General features: G+C 40.6%; 2 protein-coding genes across 3 annotated transcripts; both read left to right on the top strand.

The window, feature by feature from the left end:
- Positions 1-389: 389 nt before the first annotated feature.
- On the top strand, positions 390-6812 carry LOC149006642 (Pentatricopeptide repeat (PPR) superfamily protein). Of its 2 annotated transcripts, none has more exons than XM_089165292.1 (2): positions 390-2873; positions 6554-6812. In XM_089165292.1, the coding sequence occupies exon 1, from the start codon at positions 830-832 to the stop codon at positions 2726-2728; it is 1899 nt and encodes a 632-aa protein (XP_089021418.1). In that variant the 5' UTR covers positions 390-829; the 3' UTR covers positions 2729-2873; positions 6554-6812. The 2 variants fall into 2 exon arrangements, with proteins under 2 accessions (XP_089021418.1, XP_089021417.1); XM_089165291.1 differs by having other exon boundaries at positions 390-2855.
- An 831-nt stretch (positions 6813-7643) lies between these two features.
- Positions 7644-17413, top strand: LOC149006643 (plant/protein). The gene is made up of 5 exons (XM_089165293.1): positions 7644-8449; positions 11730-11829; positions 11906-12041; positions 16859-16954; positions 17027-17413. The coding sequence occupies exons 1-5, from the start codon at positions 8062-8064 to the stop codon at positions 17162-17164; spliced, it is 858 nt and encodes a 285-aa protein (XP_089021419.1). The 5' UTR covers positions 7644-8061; the 3' UTR covers positions 17165-17413.
- The last annotated feature ends 818 nt before the right edge of the window (positions 17414-18231 follow it).

Genomic DNA, 18231 nt, shown 5'->3' on the forward strand with positions numbered 1-18231 from the left:
GAAGAAATTACTAAGCCTTGAATTGACACCTGACGAACCCCATTTTTCTTATTCTGAAAGAGAACTCACGCACGGTTGCTGCTCAGATCTGAGGTCCCAACTTAGTCAGATTGATTTCTGGTCTTTGAAGATGAAAGAAACCTGCAATACCTAATGTCGCCCGAAGAATCGAACGTCGGCGATATATCGCCGAGAAATCGACGATATATTGCCGACTTTTGGTTTTATCGGTGTCGCTGGGGTGTCGTGTTGCCCCCCAACGACAGGTCGAAATATCGCCCTGTGTCGGCGATATATTGCCGACACGAGGAACCATGAATGTGACTCTATCAGAGGCCAAAAGACTGCTGTCTACAATGAACAAAGGTGGTACGTGTCACGATACCAGTTTAAAGAAAACTTTTTTGCTCCGCAAGTTATGTAATCTACATACAGATTATTTGACCTGCTAATAGACCTAAATATCTTTTGCCAACAAAAGAAAAAAAAATAGACCTAAATATCTATGAATGAAGGATAAGCAAGTGCAAAGCTTCTTAATCTCCTTAATTAGACCGAGCAAACCCAGTCAAGAGAGTGTCCTTGGTCATTTACAGCATTCACTATCGGTTGGCAATCAGTTTATATCACTAGCTTGGTGACTTGCATTGAACAAGCTAAGAGAACTCCATCATCATGAATAGCCTTAAGAGCTCCATTGATTTCCATGACAGGCATCAAGCTACAGCAACCGATCGGGTTTTCTGGGAATTTATGATTGGATGAGGACAGCTGTGGAGATTTTCTGTCAGATGATGAAATCGATGACAAGGAGACAATGAGATGAGTCATGAGATGGCAGGTCGATCGTGTCTGCGCGTCTCTATATCAACATTACCGTTCTCTTTTGAGGGCATGCGCCCGAGACGCTTTCCTCGAGGAAGGCCGGAAACTCCATGCCTCTCTCGTCAAGAATGGACTTGCCAGCCTACCCGACTCCTTCATCCAAAATGCCCTCCTCCACATGTACGCCGCATGCGGCTGCACATTTTCTGCTGGTCAATTATTCGAACAGATTCCTTGCACACGCCGAGACACCGTCGACTGGACTACCTTGATGAGATGTTACGGTCGCCACGGCCTTCCACGCCATGCTCTACTTCTCTATCGTGCGATGCAAGTAGATGGGGTTCGCCCTGATGAGGTGACGTTGCTTTGCCTTTTCAACGCCTGTTCCCGTCTGGGAGATGTTGTGGTTGGAGCACAAGGGCATCTCTATGTGATCAAAACTGGGTTGCCTTTCAAAGTCACCACCAGTAATGCAGCCATGGACATGTACGTTAAGTGCGGCCAGATGAGCGATGCAAGACGTGTTTTTGAGGAGATGAGCGAGCGTACCGTTGTTTCTTGGACTATAATTCTTTCTGGTGCATTGAAATGGGAGGGGCTAGATAATGCGAGTCAAATATATGATGAAATGCCGGAAAGGAATGAGGTTGCCTGGACCGTGATGATCGCCGGTTACCTGGAGAGAGGATTTCCAAAGGAAGCTTCTGTTTTGATTGGAACGATGTTATCTACCTCATGCTTGATGCTTAACCATGTCACTCTTTGCTCAATCCTTTCCGCCTGTTCGCTTTCTGGGGATCTTACTGTCGGGGGATGGGTTCATGCTTATGTCATGAAGACAATGGGAAGTGACCTGCATATCATGGTAGGAACGGGTTTGGTTGATATGTATTCTAAATGTGGTAAGATAAATATCGCGAGCCAGGTGTTTGAGAGAATGACTCACAGAAACGTTATAACTTGGAATGCCATGCTCAGCGGTCTTGCCATGCACGGAAGGGGCGAGGCCGTGTTAGGCCTCTTTCCTCAGATGGTTTCAGAGGCCCAGCCAGATGACATCACCTTCGTGTCAATCTTAAGTGCCTGTAGTCATTCAGGTCTGCTGGATCAAGCATGGCGCTACTTCCGTGACCTTGGACCCGTCTATGGCATAGAGCCTAAGGTGGAGCACTATGCTTGTGTTATTGATCTATTTGGTCGGGCAGGTCGGTTGGAGGATGCATTGGCCCTAGTTAGAGAGATGCCCATTCCACGTAATGAGGTCATTCTCGGATCTCTTCTAGCGTCCTGTAGTCTCCATGGCAAGCTCCAATTGGGGGAGCACCTTCTACGGGAGCTGATTCAGATTGATCCCTGCAATGTTGATTATCATGTGTTGCTGTCGAACATGTATATATTAGCTGGAAGGTACGACAAGGCCAATTTCTTCCGCCAGGTGCTCAAAAAAAGGGGAATCAGAAAGGTGCCTGGCATAAGTTCAATCCATGTTAATGGCCAAGTTCATCGATTTACTTCAGGGGACAAGTTGCATCCTCGAATGCGAGAGATATATGCCATGTTGGATGTTATGATTCAAAAATTGAGGTTGGCGGGGTATGTTCCTAACACTGCTTCCCAGACATTCTCTGTTTCTGAAAGCCAGACCAAGGATGCAGATGAGCAAGAGGAGAAGGAACAAGCACTGTTCTCTCACAGTGAGAAGTTGGCTGTCTCATTTGGACTTATAAGCACGAAACCAGGAACAACCCTCTACATCTTTAAGAACTTGAGAATATGCCAGGATTGCCATGCTGCGTTTAAACTTATTTCAAGTATTTACAACCGCGAGATCATCATCAGAGATCGGTTCCGTTTCCATTCATTCAGGCAAGGTTTATGTTCTTGTTCTGACTATTGGTGACCTTTCTCCTATTTGATTAATCAGCACAGAATTTAACTTAGTATTGAAATATACTTGGCTGTAAGCATTTGTGATGACTCAGAAGTTTACAGTGAAGCACAAAGATTAATGCACTGAAGCTCAGCAGGTATGAACTAACCACCAGGTAGATATTCTATTATTGAAACATTCTGTTATCAAATATATCCTATTTGGTTTAGTTAAGCTTCCATGCATGTTTTCCAAAGCTGTACATGTGGCAACTAGGTTGTTTGGTCAGTCCATTTCTTAGGTCAGGTTCAGCTCCTCTCCAGGGAGTGCCCAATGAGTTCTGAGAAAGCACCACGTGTGAGATGCTCATCCGAAGGTTAGGATAAAATCCCTATTCTTACCCATGTGAAACCCATAAGAACAGCGAAACCCGAATGTTCCCTCGGACCTGATCTGGTTTCAGTTTCCATCCCTTCTTTCAAGTTGCTTGCAGTTTCCTCTTCGGTTTGTTGTTTTCTTGCGACTCTGACCTACAGAGAACGAGAATGAATCCAGACCAAAAACCCAATCATCAAAACAGACAAGTCTCACAGTAAAGAGCGACTTGATCCCAAAAGTGGAATTTGAAACTAATCAAGATGGGGTGGTCTCTGTTCTGTTGATTGGGGAAGAATGGAATGTCTGCGAAACCGCTGCTTTTCTTATCAAAGGTTTGCTTTCTCACTGGAATTTTCTATCTTCCTCCATTAATCTTTTTTGAAGGATGAATCATTTGCTTCTTCTTATCAACCATAACAGTGAACCCCCACCCCAAAACAAAGGCCAAAGCAAAGATCCAAAAAAGATGAAAACAAAATGCTAAGCAAATTAACTAGTTTTATTCTGTTAAAAATAATGTATAACTGCTAAGCAAAGATCCATCTGACTGCTTCCATTTTGCCCTAAACCAGAGTTTGAGGTCTGGATGATGAGGATGGGGTGGATGTGATGGAAAGAGAGATGAGGAATTGGTTCAGCTGTTTTATCTAATATTATACATGACTAATTAATTGAGCTTAAACTATCTTCTTGCTAATTATCAAAGATGCAACTCTCCTCTTGATCTTTCCAGCTTGATTCTAGTTTTGGGTTCTGAGTTGTGCTCTTCAGAAAGATCCATCAGGCCAGCTTCAGCCTTAATGTCAGGAATTTCTCCCAACCCAGCTTCATTCATCACTGATCTCTGAATTGTTGTACTGCTATCTTAAGTTCTATCAGGAACAGTAGGGGCATTCTGTGGGGGAATCACAGAGGGTAGTTTATATAACAGAGCTCCTAGACTTCTGGACATGAAGAGTAAGATTGGTGAATTTGAATTAAATGGTTCTCCAATGCTTGTTTCAGGGCTATTACAGCCCAGATTGATGGATTTAATTGTTTATTTTGGATGGACCAGTCATAGATAGAGGAAATGAAGGTTGGACTGCAAAGAAGACGAAGCCCTGCAACCTAATTGGATTTTAGGTAACACTCGGGTTTCACGGTTCTTGGGAGTTTCAAATAGCGTAAGAATAGGGATTTTATCCTAACCTTCAGATGAGCATCTTACACAGTTACACGTGGTGCTTTCTCAGAGCTCACTGGGCATTCCCTGGAAGATATTCTCCCTTGAGAGGAGCCGAACCCTCTTAGGTCACAATTAGGCTTTCCACTTGCCAACTCGCGCGTTATTTGCGATGGTTTTTTGCCATCTAATATGTGAAACTTCCTTTTTTCTATAAGAGAGCAGATTCTGCAGACACACTCAACAACACATGTAGATTCTTTGTCTGATGTTGTGTTTGTTTTGGCCTAACATGATTTTAGACTTCCTTTATTTGCCTACTGCCTAAATCGCAAAATATTCTACTTTGAGATGTTTCAAATTATCCTCAGAAGTCTCCTGTTTTCCCCTTTTCCTATTATCTAGTTTTTCTCCCACACTAAAATATTCTGGATGTTTAATATGTGGAGTACTGAATTCCTGGTTATGTTTTACAAGAAAGTTTGCAGACCATCCGGGTGGTCTAGATCATATGAGATTCTTCCACAGTAGGTATGACAGAATATTATGGACATCATTATCTGGAGTGCTGAATTTCTGTTATGTTTAACTGGAGAGTTGGCCCAACACCTGGGTGGTCTAGATCACAGAAGCAACCAAATGTGCACTTCCATCAGTCCATGTGTTCTTGGTTTCAGCACTTGAAATGAAAAACCATTGCTGTTCTTAGTGCTGCCTGGGGGTTCAATTCTGTTTTTTCCCTGTTCAATTTGTATCCCGACATGAACTGTGATGCAGATTCATCACCAAACTGATCACAGTTGCCTAGGAATAAGTTAAGAGATCCCCCCCCCCCTTTGTTTTTGGTTTTGGTTTGTGTTAATTTTTTTTTTGGGGGTGGGGTGGGGGTGGGGAGACGTGAAATATATAGGTCAAGTTTGGTTTGGGGTGTTCAATGTATCGATTACTTTTATAGGCTTAAAGGATGGGAAATATGGTTGCAGACAGGATTAGCCATTTTGTTTCTTGGTTTATGTTTAAGTTGTTTTGTGTTAGTTTGATTGAACTGGTTTTTGTGGTTCTACCTAAGTTGCTCATTTAATCTTTTATCAGCTATCAAACTAGTGGAGTCTACATCAAACTTAAGTCATAGGCATCTTAGGACTTGAAATATGACCATGTCATTGAATCAGTTTTTTATTTCAGTTTCTCATCAGTTTAGGTTGCCTTATTAGTTCAGGATTCAGTTAGTCCTTTCCTTCTCTGTGTTTTTGTTTCTTTTTTGTAACTTAAAGGGGGAAATCGCTGAACATGAATGTAGAAAAGAAATTGCATCTTTTGCTTGCTTCGTCATCTTTGAAAATCTCTCTTTGATCAAGATCCCTTGTTTCCCCCCCCCCCCTTGTGTCAATGTGGATTGGTGTTTGATCAAATCAAACCACTTTGCTGTGTGCAGCCTGAGTGTTGTATTATGTTGTTCTTATTGTTCCATTTATTCATTCATTAACCAGTAAGTCTTCTATTTTCGTGCAACTACAAACCTACTCTCTAGGTCATATGTAACACATTCCTTGAGATTAACCAAACCAGGTGCTGGATTTGGATGAAATTTGAGTAAATCGGAAAAGCTTGATTTAGTTCTCAATTAATTCTGACCAGCTGATTGGCTGATAAAATTGCATCTTTATTTTTCCTTTTACCTTGTTAAACCCTCTTTTATGTCTGAATTTTGGTTCTGAATCCATGAAACTGTTTGGTTACTGATTATAGGTTCATTTAATGCCTGAAAGCATCCTCTCTTCACCTTCAAACCCTAATTCCATTAGCTATTTTACTATTTTGCCCCTAGTCTTATTTCTAGAGAATGGGTATTGAGACAACATAAGGTTGCTCTATTGTGACCAAGTAGAGACTTGCAACCCACAGGTTCAAGTCTGAAAACAGCCTCCGTGCCAAGGTAGGGAAAGGCTGCATACATTATGACCCTTGCCAGACCCAGAAGTATAGGAGCCTCATGCACTGGGTTGCCCTTCGTATTGCTGCTAGGACTTGGCATATTTGCTGATCTGGCAATCCAATTAGATTGAGGTTCTAGCTAATCATTGCAATTCTATTTATCAAACTTGATCTCCATTCAGCCTTGTTTGATGTTTGAATTTTTTTCTCATAATTTTGATTTCTCGTAAATCTGGATCTTATTTACTGGGAAAACATGTTGTTTTGCTACTGTTGTGATCAAATTCCGTATTACATAAAACTACCTGATCAACAACCATAATAGATGGCAGAAGAACCCAAATTCCATGGACAACTTTGAACTGATATCTCGACAGCTTGACATGCAGTTTCTCCGAGGTACAGAGGCGTGAATAGAGAAGCAAGACAAGTTAATCACCTGATTGAAGAAGCATTACAGGGCACAGACATCCAATTTCTTGATCTAAGCCAGTTGGGGAATTCAGGGTACATGACCATCCAGCAATTTGTGTGGGAAAGAAGGATGCATTCGCTGTCTATGGTTAGGATAGCGTGCTCTGGTGCCTAGCTAGAGTCCTCTGACACATGGTTGATATCCTATCAGCAATGATCAGCCATGGATTAAAAGCTAACTGATGCAAGGTCGAAAGATACCCTTATCAGATAAAGCTAAAGCCATTGTAAGCATTTCTAGAATTTCTTGCTTTGTGAAGATAGTTTTATGTTCTTAGTTTTAACATAAGTTAAGTAGGGACATTGGGCACAAATAATTTACTAATGTTTTTTTTTTTTCGAAGCAGGAGAGTTTTATATATAGGGGATGTGGGTAATTACATATATGCCGTTCGCTGGGGTCGAATTCATAACCTCTTCAATGAATAATATGAGTCTTTACAACTCTACCGTTGACATGATTTACTAATGTTGGTACTTTAACCAATTCAACCACCAATGAAAAGGATTATAGTTAATATTTTCTGTATTTGCTACTCCCTCTTGTTGACTTTATTTGTTGAAGCAAAAATGTTTTGTCATAACACATGTCAAGTACTTCCAGTTTACTTTTGGTTGTTTTTCTTTCTAATGCCAAAAATATACTTATGCCAAGTTTTTCCTGCCTCTTCTTTTTGCTGTTCCAGCCTTCCAGGTATTGTGAGGACAAAATTCTCCATTTCTGATGATGATGTATGACTTCCTTTTTTTGGGTAGCAAATGATGTATGACTTAAGGCCAACTGTAGACTGAAACTCTTCCAAGCTTTTTGTTTTTTTGGACTAGCGCCAAACGCAACGTAAAAGGGTGAAAAAAAAAAAAAAAAAATTCTGAATAAGAGAAAATCAGTGGATCTCATTAGTTGATTGCTTCTTTTATACAGAAATCTTGTCTGGACAGACTGGATCAAATTTTTCGGGCGCCTACAATGCCTACAATGCGTTCAACCATGCAAAATGCAAATTTCACATTTTTCTCGAGACCTTTTGGTACCGATGGCTGTGAGCATTGTACCGAGTTTTTTTTTTTTTTTTGCCAAAAGCATTGTACTGAGTTGGAACAATCAGAATCGTCCGCTTCGACAGAACCAGCTCAACCAAGTATACAAACGAGTGAGGAGAGAGAAAATATCAAAGATTCTATAGGAAGTGAACACGTCCAGTAGCGAACTAACTTGCGTTTCACAATTTCAGCTTTGTCGACGAAACTCGAAAGCAAAACTCTCAGACGTCTTTCCTTCTACGGCTTTGCTTCTCTGCTCTTCGTTTTAGGATATCAGATTTCAGTCAATTGAAGAAGAACAAGTCTTGCGGCATATAAGTCTTCACCCACCCAGAGAGCTAAAGAGAGAGGGTACAGGTGAAGGGGTAATATGGAGTCGTTGTCCTCAGTGGCGCCTTCGATCGTTCTCCCTCCGAATAATTCATTCCGACGGCACAGCCGAAGGCGAATTTCCATCTCCTCTTCTTCTTCCCAAAACAGCAGTAGCCGTCTTCCATCTCTCTGTTCATTCTTGAGTCTTCCCTTGGCTCCGGATCCCTCTAGATGGAGTAGGCACAGGGAAACTACCTGTCGTTCACACGGCAGCGGTGGGGAAGCAGCAGAGGCTGGAGATGGTGAGGATGACGATCTAAAGAGAGCCCTTCACCTAGACGGTACAATACCGGGAACTTCCGACGAGTTTGTGAAGCAGGTCTCTTCCCGCGCTTATGACATGCGTCGACAGCTTCAGCAGACTTTCGATAGTAGCAGCTACGACGGTACAGTACTTTCTGTGTTTTTCTTCGATATGTTTGAATTGTGGGTGTGGTGATAGAGTTTGTGAACAGCTTGCTATGCTTCTGATTCTCGAAACCCAAAAGCCAGTTGCGAATGCTGGGGTCTATGATCACACAGCTCTAGTATGTGACCGTCAATTTAACAAGCAGTAGCTTGTCGATCGCGTAATGAAAGAAGATAGAAGCATGGGAACGAATGAATTTCGGAAACTGTTTCTGAAGACTGAAGTTAGTTGATAATCAATGGTGTTTGTAACAGAGATCATGAGACAGACAATGGTGGTTTTAACAGAGATGGTGAGAAAGACTTTGGATGTTGTCTTACGTGATCTTTTTTTTTTTTTTTTGGATGAATAAATGATTAAATTAAAGACAACTAGCAATATACAAGCACAAAAGGAGCAAGGAGCTCAAGAGCAAAGAACAGAGACCCCAGAGACTAACAGTTAACCTATATCTGGGGTGGAAAAGGTAGAGCTGAGACCCCAGAAGCTAACAATAAACCTATTTTTGGGAGAGTCAAACACCGGGGGATGGGGGATGGACATCACTCTAGATGATACATCAAAGTAGATGGCACTCCAAATCAAGTCAATAGAGCGAGATTTGGAAGTCCATCTTCTAATGTTTCGCTCCCACCAGAGATGATGGATGGTGGCACTGAAAACTAACTTGCCAATGCGATCGCAAATAGTTTGACCAGCAAAATTTCTCAAGAACCATGACCAATCCCGAGCAAAACCATGAGAACGTCTCGAGCGGGGCCAGATGGATGCAATGGCTCTGATCCAGAGGGATCGGGAAAGGGGGCAGGAGAAAAAAAGGTGGTCAATGTCCTCTGAAGCGTTCCAACAAAGAGAACAGTTTGGGGTGACTTGGATATGGCGGCTAATAAGGAATGATTGGGTAGGAAGGGCGAGGTTAAATGGCGGGGAATGTTACCTTTGAACCAAACCAACCGGGACCAAGGGACAGGGTCGTGGTGTGGGCGAAGCAGGTTCCTAGGCAGAGGCTGTGGTAAAAGACTTAGTGGTGGAAGGGGACCAAATGGTGGCGTCACACGACTGACTAAGGATGGGGGGGAGGGCATTCCAAACAGGAGCTAGACTGGGGTGGGGAAGAGGGGACCATGACCCATTGGAAATGAAGGCATCAAGGGTGGCCGATTTGGGGATACGAGTCTCATAGACAGCGCGAGGGCCGAGGAGAGAATAGAGAACGCCCAACGGATGCCAGGGGTCGAGCCAAAAAAGGATTATTTTTGACCATATTTTAGTCAACCATATTTTTAAGTTTTTTATTTTTTCCTTCCCTTCAGACACTTGGTTTGTGCAAAATACCAAGTTGCTTCCGTAGCCTCATGTTCACTTGGTTGCACAATCTTTGTGGTTTAGGCATTGAGAAAAAAGAGAATGGTGGGGGAAGAAGTTTGCATAAACCAATTACCAGCTTCCATACATTGAAGAATGCCTCATGATGACTTCAGGCTGGCATTATTATGATATGCAATTAACTGCTTGTGTTAAGATCTTTTCCTTATGATTTTTCTTTATTTAGCAAAGAACACCTACAAGTGAAATTAGGTAATGTGGGGGTGGGGAAGACCTACATAGATCTGCAGGATGATGTGTTTATCAATTAGAAAATTATGCAGAGCAAAGTTCAATACATATAAGAAATCCTCTTGAAGTTAAGTTTGGACAAGAATTGGGATTTGGGAAATTGCAAAACATACAAGTGAATTTTCTAAAACGAACAGAAAATTCCATCATATGCCTGAGCTGGGGTTGGCTGCTGTTCAATTATGGTTGGGGCTGACTGCTGTTCATTTATGTTTCCAAGTGACAAGCTACATCCTGCTGGGGTCAAAAAATTACCTGTGACATCAACCTAGAGATCTATGATGAGATTATCTGGATGTATAAAGCCCTGAGAAAACAACACCTTGTTGGCTATCCCATCTGCTGCCTGTAGATAGTTTGCCAAGTTATGCTTCTAGTGGTGGAAAAATGTTCAAGGAGGATGTGAATTCTTAGGCCTCCATGGGGTAAGCTAGTGTCCAATAGAGTTCTCAGTCTGTGCCTCATTTTGAACCCTTGATGCAGTTAAATCACCTACATAAGCTCTTTTTTTCCCCTTTTGGAAACAAGCTTTGGATGGGTTGTGTATGCATCTGGCTTTTGATTTTGTGTGTTCTCATTCAACTGCGACAATTGAATGGCTTATAATATAGGTAGAGGCTAGGCATACAAGATCATTTAAGTGTCGTAATTTCCTTGTTCTAGTTGTTGTCTGGTATTTTAGTTAGGCTGGATTTGAATGCTCTAAGCCCTTTTTTTTTTTTTGAGGCAGTTTCCTAGTTAGTTAACATTGATTATTGGATTAGCCTTCTCTTTTTGGTGTTCAAGTCTATTTTAGAGTCATGAAAAAGTTTTGAAGATTTGCTGCTTATTGTGGTATGCTCTTCCTTTTGTGTGTGATCATGGCTAGGCTGGTTTTTGACCCAACCAAACCTGGCATCAGGAAGCCCTGGTGCTCTTACCCTTTCCATACTCTTGTAATTCTTTCTTCTTCTCCTTGATTGTTCAAGCATCCTTTGTTTTGTGCAGATTTTATATATTGTCTACCAATTTCCATACAAATGTTTCTTTTATCGTTAATATAAACATTGTCTGTTAAGGAGATCCAGCCAGAAGATCATCCTCATTTTTTGAGGCTTCCAGTATTTCCTTTAAAAAAGGTCTTTGACCAAGACCTGCTGCAGATCAGGTCTTCTGATGTGGAGCATAGTACGAGAATTGCCAAGATCTCAGATATCTTGGAATTTTACTGTTATTTTATGCCTTCCACCCAAATGTAGGTTTAGTTTCCACCCCAACCCCCCCCCCCCAAAAAAAAAAAAAAAAAGAACAGAGTTCTTCACAATCTGGTCGCTTAGTTGTTTGTTGTCTGATTCTTTTTCGGTACTATTTGACATTTGAAAATCAAAAGTGTGTTACCCCTTAATCATGTGTGGTTTAGTTGAGCATAGTTTATTTCCCATGGTAACTTTGGGTATTTACTTTAGCATGCCAGTGACATCTTACTATCTTCCCATTGTAATTTCCATATTCTGAACATCTTTTTTGTGGGTTGTGATCTATGATGATTGTTGTATTGTGTGTGTGCACTTTCCTTTTAAATCTCCTTAATTATGTTTTGATATAGATACCTCATTGATTTGCTAATGAATGTTGTTTAAGAAACCTTCTTTCATCTTCAGTGTTGGAGGCAAATCCATGGAGAGAAGATTCAAAGCATGTTTATGTGCTGACACAGAAGGAAAACCAATTATGCACCATGAAAACACGGAGAAATCGCAGGTTGTTTGTTTGTGGTTTTCTTCTTACCTTATTAATTCTAAATTTATACGCAGCTAATGCTTCCTATTTCGAACAGTGAAGTTGAAAGGGAGCTTGGGATCTTGTTTTCAAAAGGAAAAAAATTGAGATCTGAAATTGGAAACAAGGGTAAGCAGTCAAGAACTGGCAATAAGTTCCAGATGCTTGTAGAGGATGTCAGGGAGGGAGTACTTGTAAGTGTCTGCAACTGTTCTGCGTCGATTTTCTGAATTTAATACTTCCAACTGAGTCATTAGGGTTGCTTGCATCATTACATAAAGATAGAATGAGCTCTACTTTCTGTTCTTGGGTACATGCAGCAGTGTCAGGATTAGGCATCCAAGAAATATCTGCTTTGATATCTTCAGCTGATTGTCAATCTGCTCATTCCACCTGCATATGTGTATATATTTCCCCTTAGTTGATTGAGGTGGTATAACTACGTTCAACAGAGGCCTTTATATATATATATATATATATATATATATATATATATATATATATATATATATATATCCCTGTATGGAGAAGGAACTAGAAGAGCTAGGTGCAAACCTAAAATAACCGTGGGAGAAGTGGTGAGAAAGGTTATGCATGGCTTAGGTCTCGTATTTAGTATGGCCTCGAATAGAGCTGATTGGAAGGCAAGGATCCATGTAGCCAACCTCATGTAGTTAGGATAAAGCTTGTTGTTCTTGTTGCATATATTTTTTCTTTGGGTGAATAGAAAATTTATTCAGAGAATAGCAAAGTTCAGCATTGAAGCCAAAAAGACAAGGAAGTCATGCAGAAAGCCACAACAGTTAACCAAAAGATAATGCATAAAAAACCCACCTTTTTTTTTTTTTTGGGGTGGGGGGGGGGAGCGACATTGAGCCAAAGGGAAAGTATAATAAAAATAATGATACATCAAGAAGTGGGTGGTGTTGGGGTGGGTGGATGGGAATAATAAGAAGGTCCCATCATGCCCAGATGTCTATGATTTCTTGGAAGTATTTTGGCTGACAAAACGAATGGGGGGATTTCTATTTCTGATCTTGAAAGTATTGGCTTCTCAGATCTGTTTTATATAATGTGATAAGATATCCATCTCCTTTGTCTCTTAAAGGGAATCTAGTTCAGTTCTCTGGTGAGGTCCATGCTTACTAGGGGAAACCGGGAAACTGATCTAGAAAAAGGACAAGAAAAGAGGGTGGTCCATATCTTTTAGAGGGTTTCGGCATAAGCAATAAATCTATATTTAGTAATACTTGAATTGAACTAGGTAATAGTATACCGAGGAATGATGTGGACCCTGGCTAGAACTGAACAAGCTTCAGATGGACCATAACTGGACCAGGTCAGGCCAGTTACAGGCCTTCTAGAATGGCCAAAGAGGCCAAAATACTGTTCACGTAGACAGTGTCATAGCCAGATTCTGTCTTGTTTGGGAATGTTTTGTGGAAGATATGTGGGGTCTAACATCAGATTATATAGGGTTTTTATTCTTGGAAGACTTGGGAGCATAGTTTGGCTTCTATTTTAATAGTTAATAGTTTTTACTTTAGTGCTCATGCATGTGGCTGAATTATAAAGTGTGGTAGTTCTAAAAGCTGGTTTCTATTCCTGTTAAATTTTAATTTTAGAATTAGTAATCTATTTTGTTATTGCTAAGGATGTTAGCTTAAAAAACTTGGGAAAGTCGAGTTTCTATTTTTTGTTGAGCAAACAATTGCTCTATAAAATGTAATTGATTAATAAAGCTTGCTTTGAGTATGTAATTATCTTGTCTAAATTGAGTGATAAGAAGGGTGAGGGCCTTGCCATGAGTGCTCAACCCCTAGAACCTGGGGAACCTTTTGTCAACTGCAAAATCCAGTGCTGAAGGAGCCTTGCTGAAGAGGGCTAAATCTAACTGTCTCTGCCTCCTTTTCTCTTGTTTGAGGTCTGTATTGTTCTACTCTTGCTGCTAGAAGAATATAAGTATTTTGATCAACCAGTTATCATCTGCTGTGTGGAATTGCTGCTGGCATCTACATGGAGACCAGATATGATCTCCTTAAGTCTAGGACTCGGGTTATAAGTTGCAACTCTACCCTGCTGTCCCTGATTTGTGGAAAACTGCAGAACCATTCAATTCTGAGGTTGTGCTTGTAGAAGTTCTCTTCTTGTTAATGAGAATGCCTGACTTGAGGGAGTTAAATCTTTCCTCGGCTGCTAATTAAGACTCATGAGGATTAGGTCGATGATAAGATTGACTATCATTGAGTACAATCCAACAGTCTTCAATAACTTTTGGGATATCCCCAGAGGTGCTTCTGTTCCCAGCTTTATTAGCAATTTTCACATTGTTTTGTTTGTTGGCAAAGATAATGAGAGGGTGGACTTTATCTTTAACAAGGTAGAACCAAGTCTGACTGACCAGGGGGAGGAAGTCACTGTACTTTGTCTAAATGTCAAAAAATATGACTGGTGTGCATGGACGTTTCTACCAATTTTATTAGGCTTACTTCAGTAAACCTAAATAAGAAGACTGTGATCTCTAAAACCCAATCATGGGCCAAAATAAAGATTTATGAAGCGTAGTTAACCCAATCGGAAACTCTTTAACTGCATCAGCGAGTGACCTAAAAGTTATCTAAAGGTCTCATCATTATCATAGCTGAATTAGCAAGACGTGCAAATCTGCTCCCCTGAATACATGTTAGGAGGCAATGTCTGGGTTCAAAATTTTCTGAGTCAGCAAGGAACTTCTGATTTGAGAGTTCCAAAAATCAAGGGTGACTGCTGGGATTCAGATTTAGAACAAGTATTTGAAATTCCTAAATTATCTTCATCATTTGATTAATCAGAACATGATCATCTTCAAAAGTTGCAGAACTAATGAGTATCTTTGGACAAAACTTAAACGTCATTTAACTTAAACCTGAAATTCTTGAAGAATAGGCTTCTGAGTAGAAACTTGATATTGGGAAACCCTTAGTGTCTCATCATTTGACTGATTTAGAACATCATCATCTCAACGATTAACACAGGTATCTTTTGAAGTCAAATCATTATTAGACACAAGCCTTCTTTACTATAAGTTTAACTAACTTCCTCGGGCAATGCTTGCCAAGATGAGTGAAGCATTTGCAAATTGAGTGAGGAGAAATCTATTCGAAGTGAACCTCTCATTGAAAAACATTCTCCATTCTCAGAAGCACATCAACATCTGAACCAGTGTTAAAGTCTTCTGGAACTTGAATTTTTGCAATTGAGCATACAAGAATTTGCATTTTCTTTGTTCTGATGTTGGAGTATAATAGCCTTCTTATGAGGCTGCCAATGATATACTCAGATCCACTTCAGTCAACAAATGCAATGGAAGCCTGAACAGCCTAACCTTACGAGGAAGACATATAAGTTTATTGGGTTGTATACCTACTTGAGGAGACTAAGGTTGGATGAGAATTGGGTCTTTGGAACAAATCAAGGCCCTTGATCATTAGTGTGAGGCGTTTTGTCTCTTCGAAAAATAATTTCATTATCAATCATCTGGAAGCTGACGTTCAGTATTTTCACTACAGTCGCAGAAGCTTGAACAAAATGAATCAGTGGTCTTTTCCTAATAAACCACTGCAGCAGTTGGTCACATTGCAGATATGTCTTCCAAAGTATGAGATAGGATCATAGGATATGCTAATATCTTTGCATCAAGAGTGGAATGAGAGATGAACTTAAGCTTATGCCCTTCTTATAAGGAAAGATAACAAGAAGTGAGACCAAGATGTGGAGGCTGAAGCTCGTTCTTAGGTAACAGGTATTAGGACATGGTATGTGTGTGCTTTGAATTGTTTAGATGAAGAAGGATTAGAGATCAAAGAGGAAGAACTGCCTTGAAGAAGAGGGGTTATACAGCTAGATGATGGGGGGGGGGGGGGGGGGAGGAAAAGCCTAGGTTAGACATGGTCAAACATAGCTGCAAATTGCAGAAGCTGAACCCAGAGAAGGCAGAAGAAGGATAATGAAATCCAGACTAGGAGTGGAAGAGAAGCAAAGAGACTATAAAAAGAGAACAGGTTAGAGATGCTCAGGTAGGGAGTAATGCCTAGAAAGGAGGAAGTAGGAGGAGTGAGAAGACCTGCCATCTTGCTCTTTCAGTATCCCTTTCGTCTGTGTTGAATATCTGATTATCGTTATGCAGTTATATAACATTCTTGAAAGCTGCTTTTCCACACATGGCTTTGTCACTCAATAATGGTGCTCGTGTTCTTTCAACATGCTAACCGTATGACCTTGTTTATTCATGGTCAAATGAAGCACTAGATAGGTAATGTCAGTGATAGAGATTTGTCTTAGTTTGGAATGTATCCATGTTGGACACTCTTTTTCCGCATATGCTGGGAGAAGGAAGATGAAAATGATAAACAAATGTAAACATGATAAAACTGTATTTCCTTTGAACATAATGTCAATTGGTAAATGAAGACACACTGCCAAAATAATGTTCAACAGAAAATTGCACTTTTAAGTGAATCCCAATCCGTCATTGTTCAGTTCGTGGATCAATGTCCTGACACTTTTTTTTATCCTTACTCATTTGTATCCTTGGAACAGATTGTTATGCAGTTTCTATATGATAATCTTTTCTGGATTCAACTGATGGCTCTTTCACTTCATGGCATGATGATGCTTCTGCTTCAATTCCTAGTACTTCTTGTACCTAAACTACCAGTTTCTGCTGACAAGGTTATCATGACTATATGTAGGATTTTAGTTGAAAGTGTGCTATTATTGGATCTCAATGTTTATGCCTGGATTCTTGATTTATAATTGTTAAATACAGTCTTGATATTTTCCTTGATATGAACACCTGCTAAATTATGCCAATGCTTTCCTAGAATATGTGAGAAATATTGTAATGCTTCTGTTACTTCCTCATAAAAACTTAAATCTACATGCATGTGCACCTTGAAAGAGTATGTGGGTGTGCGTGTACATGGGTGTTTAAGGTGTGATGTCTGGTTTGAATACCATGCCGTGAATTCAGGTATTTGAAGATGAGAATGACGCAGCTAGATACTGTGACCTACTTGAGGGAGGAGGTCAAGGTTGTGAAGGTGTTGCAGAGATTGAGGCATCATCGGTAAGACAAGCAATGTTTCTGCTTCTGCCTTTATTAATGCTTGATGATAGAGTTCTTTACTTGTTCCTACAGGTATTTGACATTTGCAGGAAGATGAGAGCTCTTGCAGTTCTATTCCGGCGTGGAAGAACACACCCTTTACCTGACAGCCTTGAGCTTAACCTTAAGGCCCGCAAGCGTTCCCTGGAAGATCAGGAAGACTTGAAATGATTTTCAGAGTAAGGGCAATACACATTCATCAGTTCAAACTTGTTCCGAAGCTAATAGTCACATATGCCTTGTAGCTATATTGAAATTCATATGTACCCTAAGGCCCCGCAAGCTAATAGAAAACCTTTAGTACTAAGTTCATCAGTGTTGCGTCACAAATTTGGAGGGAAATTTATAGCTTGAATTGTAAAATGACATTATTTGAATGAAGTTGCCCCACACCTAGCCATGTTTCTTCTTATTACCCCTTAGTTTGTAATTATAAAGTTGCATCTGGTCTCCTTTAGGGGTGTACGCTCTTGAATGCTTCACCTAGGGGTGAAGTTTGGCCTTGACCCGCCTTGAGCGCTCAAGATTTTGGCCCCGAGGGCAGGTTAGGGTTAAAATATTATGGCCCTGACTAGGGTCAAGGGCGGGTTTGGGATTATTCCTTTGCCCGCTGGGCCTGTCCCGACCTATCTTGATTTTTTGTCCTGACTTTGGCCCCTATCTTAGTCTTAATTTTGTCCCTAATGCTTGATCTCAATTAGGAACACAGACAATGATAGGGTCAATCAGGACCAGTGATAAGTATAGGGTCAATTAGGGTTAGGGACAAACAAGGCTAAGTATAGGATCAATCAGGGTCCAAGGGACGGCAAATCAGGGCTGAAATGGGCTTGGTTTGGCACTGTAGAGCTTAGGGTCAGAGCGAGAATGAATTTACATTAGAATATATAAGGTTGGGCTTGGGATTGTAAAATATTGGCCTTGTTGCAGCCTTAGGGCTGCACAAAAATGTGTCTCAATAAATTGTTGGTTAAAAGTTTCTTAAGAAACCAACGGAGGTTGGCTCAAGTGGTAAGCAGCTTGGTCACCTTAAGTAAGGTTCTGATATCAAAACTTTGTGGATGCAAAAAAATTTTGCTGGAAGACTCACCCATCACAGCCAGGTGTGCCACCAAGTTGTTGAACACCAGATTAGTCAGGGCAAAGCCTTGAAAATAAGGTTGGCCAAAAAAAAAAAAAAATCCCCATATTCCCCATTAAAAAAAAAAACCCTCCATATTCCCCATAAAAAGTTCTCC

The sequence above is a fragment of the Hakea prostrata genome, chromosome 8, assembly GCF_041222555.1.
Source record: "Hakea prostrata isolate BN-2017 chromosome 8, UWA_Hpros_2, whole genome shotgun sequence".
NCBI classification, from domain to species: domain Eukaryota; kingdom Viridiplantae; phylum Streptophyta; class Magnoliopsida; order Proteales; family Proteaceae; genus Hakea; species Hakea prostrata.